We start from the raw sequence: 13,186 nt of genomic DNA on the forward strand, positions 1-13,186 counted from the left end.
ACATTCTGGTGAGGAAGATGCAGGAGGAAGAAAGCACAATTTTGTTTAGCACTGTTCAGATTGTATAGGCCCCACCACATGTCAGGCAAGAAATAATTCAATTGTATAACAGGCAAGAAATAATTCAACTGTCCCTAATAGCCTCAACTTGGAAAGCCACACATTTTTTTTTTCAAATTTAAAAAGAAAGTCAATTTCCTTTGTAAATCTCCATTTAGAAAAAAAAGATCCTTTACAAATACCCTTAATATAAACCACACCAGACTAATTACATGACTGATACTTGTGTATTTTTGTATAAGCACACAAATCCAAATATATATTATTTCTCTTAATCTCCCAGAAACTAGCTCCAAACTTATTCTTCTCACAGAATAAGAACTGCTAATTTTTCTTTTTATTCCATTTCAGGAAACATTACTTGAGAAAGGAGTCAAGAAGATAAGACCCAGCCTTCTGTAATGGGCCAAGTTCTTGAGAGAAGCACAGCACATCATATGGGATGAATCCTCTCTCTCGTGTGGCCTTGGGCAAGCACTACTAGAAGGTGGTATTTCTTGAGACTGGAGAAGGGTTCTTTCCTGAAGGAAAATAATGTGCTTTATAAACTTACCACAATGAGCATATAGTTTATATTTCCCTAAACATGGAGTTTAACTAGAAGGTACCATACTTAACTCCAAATTGGGAGGTAGCATTTCTAGTTTGAGCACCATGTCTACTTTATTGGTGGCAGAAAGTAAACTAAATACTGTATGAAAACTGTTTAGCACACTCTCCAGTACAAGTAATGATGTACTCTATCTGGAATGCAGAAAATAGATTCAACTTTTGTGGAGTCTATGGCTTTAGATGCTCATTGTAGGGGGAAAAAGGCATTTCAAATATAAAACTCTTTGAAAAGTGATTATTTAGATTAATAAATCACAACAAAACACAAAATTTTATAAGATGGCAATACCAAAACACCTCTAAGTCAAATCCAGGAACAGGAACTTATTTGTATGTTGATTACCTGCCTTACACTCAAGTAAATTGGTAAATACCTCTTTGGGCTGTATCCTCTGATGAATTTTCATAAGACAATCATTTGAATTAATATTACTTTCTAGATTGTGAGCAAACAAATCAGTCTTGCCTCAAGCATGGATGATAAATTTTATTTTATTGATAATGCAGAAAATATCACTCATCCTCATGTATCTTGGTAATGTCATATAAATTTTTAGGATTGATGTCAAATTTGTAAACACCTCAATTTTCTTTAATATGAGACACAAGAACTCAAAATAATTGAAATTTTCTTATGAAGATACTAACTTTAAACATCCTTTGCATTGATTGTACTTATTAACCAGTTTATTGTCACTATTTTTTTGAAGATATACATTTATGTCAAATGAGCAAGACATTTAAACACAGAAATAAATACCTTTTAAAAATGATGTACTTTTCTGGTATTAGTGGCTCACAACTGTAACCCTAGTTACTCAGGAGGCTGAGAGATGAGGATCACTGTTCAAAGCCAGCCCAGGCAGGTAAGTCTGTGAACTATTATCTCCAACAAACTACTCATAAAAAGCCATAAGTGGTGCTGTCACTCAAGCACTAGCATTGAGTACTAAGAGGCTCAGGGACAGTGCCCGGGCTCTGAGTGTAAGCCACAGGACTGGCAAAAGAAAAAAGAATGTACTTATGTTGAACATTTGCTTCACTGAGTATATTCCTAATAGAAGAAACCTTCCAAACTGACTACACTTAGTTAACAATTAGCCCCCCTACTTTGAATTTATATTATATACCCACAGATGAGTACCTGGCTCCACACATTTCAAAGTGATTCCCAATGCAGATGTCCTGGTTCACATTCATACTTCAATGCTATCTTCTTCCTCAGCCTTTGTGTAAGGACAGCAGACAAGTTGGCACAGTGAAAAGTGTTCTTAGAAAGCACTTTCTACCCTAGGGTGGTTGGGGATAACATGAATATACATATGAACTGCACCAATACAGCCCGCCAAACCTTTGTTGTACCTGAAAAGCATTCTCAACTCCAATGTCATTGAGCTCATGAAGAATGTGATAGTGACAGTTCACAGTGAAGGCAAATATTAAGTGACTGATGTTAAAATCTTTTTCAAGTTTTACAAGTTATGACTGTAAATATACATATAACATTAGGACTTATCCAGGGGGGTCTTGAAAAGTGCTAGGCTGAGGCTTGAGCTTCATTAGCTTCACAATTAATTCACATCTATGCTTCCAGTATTATTCACCATCTATCTTGTTTGTACAGATTTGGTCTCTTTCCAAATAAATTTCTACTCCTAAAAAAATTAAGTACTAACATATATTAAATGCCCAAAACTGTAGGTGGTTCTCACTGTGCATGGTAATTATGAGAGAAAAATATAAACGTGGCTATATATATATACATACAAGTATATGTGTATGGCTATATGGATATATGTGCCTACATATGTGTAGATATACATAGTAAATACATTAGGCAAAGGGGTGAGTCATATGGATGTGTATATGTGAGAGAACTTAACTAGATATAGCATATAAGATATACACATATGTAATATATATGAATGCATACACAATAATATGTGTGTATACATATGCAGAATATATACCGATAGATAGACAGACAGACTGATAGATAGATAGATAGATAGATAGATAGATAGATAGATAGATAGATAGATACAGTAGTTCCCCTCATCTGGAATTTTACTTTCCATGATTGGCTCCTACCCTGAGCCAACTGTAGTTTGAAAATGTAAGATGGAAATATTGTAAATACAAGCAATTCAAAAGTTTGAAATTACAAAGTCTTCTGGGTAGTGTAATGAAATCCTGTGCTTTACTTTTCTGTGTCTCTGGGAATATGAACCACCCCCCTTTATCCAGGGAATCTATTCTGTGTACACTACCCACCCACTAGTCACTTAGTAGCCAGGCCAATTGTGAAGAGTTCACTTATTTTCCTTAATATTTGCCCCTAAAGTCCAAGAGTAGTGATACTGGAAATTCAAATATGCCAAAGAGAGGACATACAGAGATACTTCTAAGTAAAAACAGTAAGAAAAGAAAAATATCAAATGCTGAGATAACTAAGAAATGGTAAAAAAAAATGCATACTAGTTTTACTGTAAGATATGAAACTACAAAAGTTCATAGCTACAGTGCATAATAAGAATGCTTAAGACAGATAAGGTGTTAAATTTGTACATGGCAGACATAAAGAAAAAACATGTTCTCACAGATGGCAATGTATGGGAAAAAATGTGTGTGTGTGTGTGTGTGTGTGTGTGTGTGTGTGTGTGTGTGTTAGAAAGTCTCAGAAAGAAAGAGGAAAGGAAGGAGAGAGGGAAGGAGAGGGAAGGGAGAGATTATTATATATGATTGGAGCCATCCACTGGGGATTTTAGAATGTATCTCCCACTACATATGCTATTTATATAGGCATTATACATACACATATATTATACATATAGGCATAATATATTGTAATCTGCATACACATTTACATATATTTTGTCCCTTATAAATTATATGTATATAATACAGAATATATGCATGTATATGTGTCTATATTTATATACATATATGTATATTATATATACATTTATATAATCAAAGAAATAGTGAATGTTTCAAACTAATTATGTGGCATCCAGGATTCCTCTCATCCAAAGGTCCATATCGGGAGGTCACTATCGTAGCCTGGCAGACCATGAAGAGTGTTGCCTTTCTGAGGACACTGGTGAGCTATGAAGGGGAAAGTGGCCATGAGGAGACTGTCAGTGTTCACTGGTGCTGAGCAGAAGGTTTACAGTTAGTGACCCAAGAAGAGTGCCTTTGACTCTTGCTAAAGTGCAGAGAGAATTATTGTATAAAGATTTTATTCTTAAAAATGAATATCTACTAGTCTGGTCCCTACATCAGCTAGCCTTAAAAAATGATAATAAAAAAACTATTGCAACAGTCCAATGTTTATTGTATTGGGAAATGCAGTTTTATTCTGATTTAGCATATGAAATGAAAGGCATTTTGAAAAACATATTTGGAATAAGTCTCTGATATTGGTCATTGCTAATTTTCAGGATCCAAATAACCATTTGAGATTCAACATTTTAACCAAGTTAGTAGGTGACAAATCTATTACTTATTAGATTATCATGAAATAAAATGCATATGTGCAACCTAGTAAACATTTCTTTGGTACCCAGGACAGAGCTACAGTTTCAAAATGTTCGGACAGAAGCAAGGATGGGGGGCTGGGAAATATAAGGAAATAGAGGATATGGAGCAAAAATTAGAAAGGAAGGATTTTTAAAGGATTCAGTAGCATTGTCTCCTATCTCCCAGACTTGAGCCTAAAGCAGAAAGCCTCCAGTTTCCAATGTGCTAGGAAAACCTCTCACAGAGTGCTAGCAGCCTGCTCCAGCCTTGGGACTTCCTCACTGTCATTCATCAGAAGAAGCAGGTTCTCTAAAAACAACTGTCAGTATGCTTCCCTAGTTCTGTCAAGGTAGGAGACATCTCCAGAATGGAGGAACTCTAGAGGAAACCATTTTCCAAAGAACATGGAGGCCTATGTCTACCCTCTTCAGTCGTAAGCAATTTGGAGTTATATTATACTCTTGTTAGATGTCAGAAACAAACAATCAGAAGTTTGTGAACTTTAACAAAATGTGCAAAAGGAATGGTTATGTTTTAAAAAAAACTTTAATTGTTTTTTGTGTGGTTATACAAAGGGGTTATAATTCTGTAAGCCAGGTTATAAGTACAATACTTCGTGAACCAAGGGTGATTTGACTGTTGACCAAAGAGAAATAAGCAAATGTGAAAATACAGAGGACAATGTTTTGAGACTACAGTGAAGTTTTAAACTTAGGGTTCCCTTAGTGTGTGTGTGTGTGTGTGTGTGTGTGTGTGTGCGCGCGCGCGTGCGCGTGAGCATGCACGCGCATACGCACGTGAGCATGCACGTGCATGCATGCAGGCATACACATTTCAAACCTTCCTGGCTCTGTACCTGGGCCTTCTTGGGAATCAGGGAGGGTGTAAAGAGGATGCCAAGCCACAGGGTACAGATGGAGAACAGGGCAGGTAGCAACAAGCCTTTCATTCATTCAGTCACTCCCTCCACAGAAAAGGTCCTTAGGGGGATTGAGGCCACAGGCCTAGGCAGAGTGCCTATTTCTAGTCCTGGGTGTTTTCAAATAAATTTAGGCCACAAGGTAAAACCATGTTGGAAGCTGCTGGCCTTAACACCACTTTCCCATTCCACAGAGGCAAAGGCCTTTGCCAGCATCCAAAGTGCCTCTGGCCACATAGAAAAGTAGCTAGAGGCTACAATGCCAAACAAATTGAGAAGGGATAAGTTTCCCATTCTCAGTCTTTTCCAGGTGGCTGAGAATGGCACCTGGTTGTAAACTGCCCCAAACAGCACGATAAATAGGCAAACACAACCCCTACTACGTCCTCTTCTTTATATATGTATGTTCATAGAATTAAAATAATTTATTTAGTAAATACACATAAGGCTAAAACTGAATGTATATAACTTAAGGTGTAGACAAGAAGTTTACATTTAATCTCATTTAATTAGTCCTTATTAACCACACTATGAGGTACATACTACAATGATTTTCATATAATGAAGAGGAGCAGCATGCTAAGTATAGTTTGTGTGGAGTTGGGACAGGCAATAGAGGAATATGTTCAATCCCAAGCAGGCCAGGTTTACTATGTGCTTCTCAAATAGCCACATCTCAAGTTCAGAGTTAGTTCCTATAGGAGGAAACAGACCAACTAGATCTGAAAAGGACTCCAGGAGGTTTCTGTCAAACCCTCTACTTCTTTGGCACAGGCCTAACTCAGCATATACCTGTCTGAAATTCAAATCTGGGCTTACCAGTTCTGAAAACAAAGCAACAACAACAAAAAAGGAACCTTTCTGTGTCTCACTTTGCTCTCCTGTATATGTGGGGTAGAAAGGGCCTACTATATATTGCACAATCTGTTTGCTATACAGTGCTTCTTTGAAAGTACAGATATTTACTAAACCATTTTGGGACCTCAATTCTACATTGCTGATAGTAACTGTATTTGGGCTTCTTTCCAGAAACTCTGACCTTCATTAATTAGATGATTTATAACCACACTCAATGAGATGAAACCCCATGGATTTTATTACCTGGACTCTAAAGATGAGGAAATTTACAAGACAGACAAAAAAAGCCTAGTAATATTCAGGGTCAAGAACCAATCAGTCCTTGCTAGTAGTGCTACTCCCAGTGAATGGGTCATGGTTCCCTACTGAGTTGCTGCTGGAAAGTCTGCACCGACAATAGCAAAGTTGAAGTGCCTACCACATGAGCAAAGTTTTAAGTGACTTGCCTTCACAAGAACTGAACCAAGTCAGATGCCTGCATTTCTACTGGAGAAACAAAGTTCTGCCTTGGGACCTTTGCACTGTGTTCCCCCTATCCGGACCTTGCTGCTCTTGTACTCATGCCCCTCTCATCTCTTTCAAGGTTCCGACTCCCATATCAGCTTTCAGTGGCCTTTCCATGACATCCTGTTTGTTTGTGCCATACTGGGGGTTGACCTGAAGGCCAGAGCCTTGTTCCTCAGCTTTCCCTCAAGGTTACCACTTGAGCCACAGGTCAGTTCTGGCTTTTTGGTGGCTAACTGGAGCTAAGTGTCTCACAAATTTTCCTGCTAGAGCTGGCTTCAAATGTTGATCCTTAGATCTCAGCCCCTCCATAGTTGGGATTACAGGTGTGAGCCACTGGTGCCCAGCTTCAGCCAACCTATTTAAAATTCCAACAATTATTGCTCCTAGTCCATTGTAACTTTCTCTAGCTTTTTTTTTAATATCATGAACCACCTTTCAACATAACTAGAGAATTTACTTGAATTATTTGTCTATTTACTTCTAGTAGAATTTAAAATACCTGACAGGGTCTTTGTTTCTTTGACCAAAAATAAATATATCAAGGGCTTAGACTGTGTCAGGCACAGTCTAATATATTCAGTATACATTATTACATGGATGAATTCAAAAAACAGAGAGGTACTTTTACAAAGGCACCAAAAGAACCTCTCAACTAGGAATGATTCCACAGTTGGTTTCCAAAATGTAAAGCCAAAATATTTTATAGCACTGGGGTATAGGAATTCATTTTACAGTCTGGGTTATGACCTTCAGGGCTAAATTTAGTGCTCTTGGTGCTTCTAGGATTCCTGATTACCTATCTACAATGTTCATTCCAAAAGTGTCTCTACAAACTTAACTGTCTACTCATAATGAGAGACTGCTAAGAAATATGACTAGCTTGCCTGTCTTCAGGAAATAGCACCAGGGCTATGAATGAAGTGACAGCAGAGCTAGTAGACAAACACTTCACAGTTGCAAGACTGGGATTTCTATGCAATTTAAGCGGGGGTGGGAGAGGGTTCAAAGTTGTTCATGGAGGGGCTGGGAAGGTGGCTTAGTCGTAGAGTGCTTGCCTTGCATGCCTGAGGCCCTGGGTTCGATTGCTCAGTACCACATAAGCAAAAAGAAAAAAGCCGGAAGTGGTGCTGTGGCTCAAGTGGTAGAGTGCTAGCCTTGAGCTGAAGAGCTGAGGGACAGTGCCTAGGCCCAGAGTTCAGGACCCACGACCGGAACCACCCCCCCCCCCAAAAAAAAAGTTGTTTATGGAGACTGGTGATCCAGAGCTAAACCAACATGACATGAAACATAAACACAAATAGGAACATTGGTACAGCACTCTTCTAAGAGGAGGGAAACTGGCAAAGATGGAATGGTGAAAAGCATACTTCCATTTTCTTTTAAGCTCCAAATCTTGTTCCTTATGAACAAGGAGGATAGTTAAAATCAAGAACTATGAACTGGGGATGAAGCTCAGGGGTACAGTGTGTGCTTTTCATGTGCAAGGCCCCGGGTCCAGTTTCCAAAACCACCAGAAGAGTTAAATGTACACATATATGATGACAAAGACCACTACTCATGACTTAATGTCTTTAATTAATTTGAACTGAACATATTACAATTAGAATGAAAACAAAATCTGCAAACACACACACACACCAAATTCCCCCATAAACCTGGGTTTCATCACTGCATAATGATTTTGATAATCCAGAAAGAAGCAAGGGGACATTGATCAATGAGAGCACTTACTTAGCATATTAAAGGCCCTAGATTTTTGGAAGTGAAGGAAATTCAGAAAGATGGAACCATTACCTAAGCACACCTCATCTCTTCAGCTAAATGAGAAGACATTGAATAAGAGCCAAATAAGTAGGTAGTTTCTTCATAAATCTTTTTTTTTTTTTACTGTAGCCACTGAGTGACAAAGATATGAAATCACTAACCTTTAAAAATAGCTATCATCTCTAAAGGTTTTTAGCTGAATCACAATAAAAAAAATCAAATACAGAACTTTTCCTCAATGGCACTGTCCAAGATACTTTCTCTCTTGTCTCTTCATAAGTATAGGTGCCTGAAACTCCCTACTAATCAAGATGTTTTTATTTTTCATGAGATGAATCTCATTTCCTTCTAGATAAAGTGAAAGTGAAGGGGCCTCTTCTCAGCTGAGGTACAAAGTAGCTTAAGTGAACTTCTTCAAACTGGGGATTTTAAGAGTTTGTTCATATTAACTTTTACTTTTCATAAAGCTCACTGGTTCAGACTATTTTGAAAGTATAGTAATTATTAGCCCTGCCACATAATTTGGATAAGTCACTGTTATTGTTATAAACTAAATTTTCAATATGTTCACCACTAAAAGAAAGACACTGGTCCTTTGTGAATAATACTAACACTTAAAGGTTGAGTTAGAAAATGTATGCACCATTCGCCCTCTTAAAATATGTTGTACAATATTTTTCTTCAAACCTAAGAAAAATTTATGATTTACTAACAGTTAATTTTTATTATTAAGTAGTTGTACAAAAGGGTTTCAATTCAACACGTCACTTTATGAGTACAATGTATCTTGATCAATGTCACCCTCTTCATCATTCTCCCCCATCTCTCCCAATATCACCTATCCCTTCAATGTGCCCTGTTCCATTTCCACATATGTACACTGAATATTATGACTGCATTCTGCCACCCTTCCTGTCTCCATTGTCTACCCATATCTCCAGACCTCACCTCCCAACAGTTAACTTTAAATCACCTAAGGACAAATTAAATCCCCAAGAAGGACTTAATTTGGAGGGATTAAATGTCTTCAAGACATTTAAGTATAATTTATATTTTCTTTTAACCAGTAAGTAGTCCAAGTAGGGAAGCATTTAGATAAAATTCTTACTCAGCTTACTCAAATGGTTTATCATGCTATAACTGCTGATGGTTGGTATATGCAATGACAGCTTTCCATGGGTCTGGAGACATTACTTATTTATATTATTTTCCATTTAGTTTTGGAAGTAAGGGTTGGTACATGAACAAACTGGGATTTTAGCTGTATTTTAAACCAAGCCTCTTGAGAAACCTGATTCATACACTAGAGCACTTTGACTTATGTGTACCCAATCATGATATGAATCAGCAAATTTGTGACTCCATTCAACTGCTTTATAAGACCACCAAAACTTGAAAGCCCAGCTCTTCTGACATACTTTTATCAGAAGAGATGAGAGAAGCTACTACACAGAGATTCTAAAACTCTGAAAATTTAAAAGCCAGGACAATTACTCATCAGCATTATCTTTTCAAGGACAGTCTGCAGGCATTTTTCATGATTATTTTCCATTCTGGATAGTGAATCAAATCCCATCCAAAAGAGACGTACAATACTTATTAAGCACATACTGCCTGCAAAGAGAGTGCATTACAAGAAGCAAAGGAGCATAAGGCTCTGTCTCATTTTATTCCTGCATAAATACACAGCAGTTGTGATTTATTCTCTCAACTTTGTAGAAACGTGAGCTGCATCCACATGGCTGAATGCATGACATGCATTTGGACTTCCTAAGCTAATTTCTAGGTTCTCTGGATTAGCCAGCCTCATTGGGGCAACACGTGGCCCCTTGGCCTTCCTGCCCACAGGGCAACTTGTGCACGCCAGCCACACCTTCTGCAGGTGGTTGGGTCGCCTGAGTCAAAAGAACCGACCACCTCCCTTCGCAGGGACTCGGAATAAAAGTGTGCAAATGTGTGCAAGGACTTCTGTGAACCATGGGACTTACTGAAAGGTGCCCGGGCCCTGGGCGTAAAGGGAAACTGGCCGCCCTGCGGGACGCCCCTCCCCCGCGTCCCCGCGCCGGGGCTGGTTGCAGGCCGCCGCGATCCCTGGGCGCAGCCCGCGCACCTCGGGCCTAGCACCATTCCAAAGGCAAATCGCAAAGTTGCTGGAGCCGGGGCGCACCGGAACGTCGGGCGAGGGCCGGGGGAGGAGGAGGAGGCTGCTCTCCATCGGACGCAGCCCCAGGGCCTCCGGGGCTCCCCGGCTCGGCGTGTTGGGCGCGGCCCACGGGCGCACCCGGAACCTCCAGCCCCGCAGCGCCCGGCGTCCGCGCGAGGCCAGGGCAAGGGCGGGAGCCCAGGGCTCGAGTCTCGAGTCCCCAAGGCCGGCTGTGCCAACCTCCCGAGGAGAAGGCACCGCGGCGGCGGCGTCCTCCGCCGCCCGCCGCCGCCGCCGCCGGCCCCGGCCCCCTCCCGACGCACCACACCTAGCAACCGGCGCTGACAGGACGCAGTGGCGGCGGCGGTGGGAGGAGGAAGCGGAATGGCTGCCGCGGTGGAGCCACCCCCGCCCCCCCACCGCCCAGCCGCTGCAGCCGCCGCCGAGCCCTGACAGCTCCCGCCGGGGCGGAAACAGCGGGCGGGCTGCAGCGCCCGCCCACCCCCGGCGCCCCGGGCCGCTCGGACCACCCGGACCAACTAACTCCGCGCCCCTCCACCAGCGCCGCCCGCCCGCCCTCCGCGCCCTCCGCCACCCCGGCGCACGGCCGACCGCCGCATCCCCGCCGCCCCGCCGCGGTGCACCCGCACTGCCAACACTTCGCAGCCCGCGTGCACGCCCCTCGGGGTCCCCCCCACCCCCGCTCCCCGGCCCGCCGCCGCCGCCGCACCTCGGGGCGCCCGCCCCCTCCCCCAGCCTGCCCGGCTCCCCACCCCTCCCCCTGCACCCCGCGCCTCCGCAGCCCCCGCAGCCCCCCAGCCCTAGCCGCGGGGCTGCACGCCCGGCCGCCGCCGCTGCCTCCTCCCTCCCGGCCACCCCTGGCCATCCTGGGGCTTGGTGGCCGCGGCAGGAGTTTCCGCGCGCCCCGCACCCCCGCCCACCCCCGGGCCATTTACCGATGTGGTTGTCCTCGATGTGCTCGATGAGGTCGGCCAGGGTGGGGAAGTGGAGTCCGCAGCCCCCGAACCGGCAGGTATTGGAGAAGAAGGAGGCGGCGGCGATGCCTGTCATGGTGCTACATCGAGAGCCCCCCTGGTGTCGGCTCTGCGAGCGCCGGGCGAGCGGAGGGAAGGGAGGGAGGCCGGGTGGGGTGGGGTGAGGAGAGGAGGGGCTGGGGAGGGGGGGGCAGAGGCGGGGTGAGGGGAGCGGAGAGGACGGGACGGAGGGAGAGGGGGCCAGAGAGATGGCAGGAGAGCGCGGAGCCACCGGGAGGCAGAGGGGAGGCGGCGGCGGCGGCGGCGGCGGCGGCGGGAGCGCGGGGGGGGGGGGGAGGGTGGGGGCGGGGGCGGCCGCCGCAGCTGGGAGGAGGGACCAGGCGCGCGCCACAGTTGTGCGGCCCCAGCCTCGGCTCGCCTCGGACCCAGGCCTCACCTGGCAGAGCTTGCCACCAACTTTATCTTCCCTAGGCCTGCTCTGCAGTTTGCCAGGCACACGATCTGTTTGGAGCCCTCTTGCATTCTTCATAGACAGATAGACATCTATTAATTACACATACTTCCCTGCCGTGAGCCCTCTGGGAGTTCACCCAGCCCCTCCCAGGGCCGTCCCTGGCCACTTGGCCACCTGTCTAAGTGTCACTGACATCCACAGGAGACCCAAGAAAGGTAATTGTGTGCACCTTACTCTTTAAACCTTCCCTTAATAAAAGCCTATAGTCTCTGGAGATTTGTACTAACTAATTGATTTTAATGAAGCTTCCCTCTAGGCCCAACGAAAACCTTAGCTTTATTTAAATTTCAAAATAGAGTGCTTGGTTGTCAAGTGCATTTGTCTGTGTTTTACATATGTATCATGTTTATTGTTCAACTCTCTACCCCTTTTGGGAAAACAAAACCTCAAATAATTTCATTACCCCAAGTTTCATTAGAGTACCCCACTGCCAAAGCCCAAGCCGCGTAATTAACTCATCTGTGTGTTTCTGACACAGCACAAAGCATAGCACGTTGATTTGGCTAGGAGTGGAAACTGAGTCAAGAGACTTAGTTTGCTTTACTTACAAGTGAAGATTTCTTCTGTCAATGAAGAGCATCCTGTCCCCTGATTATTTATACCATAATGATAACCAGCTATGTCCTTGAGTGTTGCAATTTCCTCTCAAAACCGGCATTTTGCTAAAGATTCCTTTCTGGGCCCTAGTCCCACCCCTAGTTACAGTCACATTTTTATCGCAGGTGTATATTCTCCAGTAGCACTTTTCCAGTTGCCTAAAGAACGTTATACATTAATATCCAAGAATACAATTTTGTTAATACATGCATGCTAAATTTAGCATTTTTCTTAGGGCAAATTTCTCTTCCCTTTTTGTGCAGATACATAGAAAATAGTATATGTATCTCTAGTGCTGTTTCTAATAATAGAATTGTGAAGGCTTTTCATGTAAATATAAATACCAGTACATACAGTATTTCTGCATTTCCCCATCACAGCAATTGGTCTCCTCACCCATGACACTTTATCTTCTGGTCTGCCACTTCTGTCTTGACAAACTTGAGAGATGTGCTGGGTGGGGTTGGGGGCAATGTGTGTGTATCATTAAGGTTCAGTTTGATGCCAAGAATGGTTTCCTGGGCCCAAATGGGAGGTAGGGATAGAGCTGATAAGGAGCCAAGGACCTGCTTGGCTGAAGACTGAGGCCAAGGCCAGACAAGGGCCTAAAGAGCAAAAGTTAGAATTCTAAATGTTGAATTAGAATTTGGCAGTTGTGTAGTGCATTCAGCTGCCCAGCCTGGGAAAGCCTTCAG

At 43.2% G+C, this 13,186-nt stretch overlaps 1 protein-coding gene across 1 annotated transcript in view; it reads right to left on the minus strand.

Moving 5' to 3' along the window:
* Jazf1 (JAZF zinc finger 1) overlaps positions 1–11,527 on the minus strand; it is a 324,222-nt gene extending 312,695 nt beyond the window's left edge. The window contains exon 1 of the mRNA XM_042685064.1: positions 11,342–11,527. Within this exon, the coding sequence (XP_042540998.1) occupies positions 11,342–11,456 (115 nt within the window). The 5' untranslated portion in view covers positions 11,457–11,527. The remainder of the gene's footprint in view (positions 1–11,341) is intronic.
* Between the last annotated feature and the right edge of the window lie 1,659 nt (positions 11,528–13,186).

The sequence above is a fragment of the Dipodomys spectabilis genome, unplaced genomic scaffold (genome assembly GCF_019054845.1).
Source record: "Dipodomys spectabilis isolate Male_0828 unplaced genomic scaffold, ASM1905484v1 ptg000092l, whole genome shotgun sequence".
Classification (NCBI taxonomy): Eukaryota; Metazoa; Chordata; class Mammalia; order Rodentia; family Heteromyidae; genus Dipodomys; species Dipodomys spectabilis.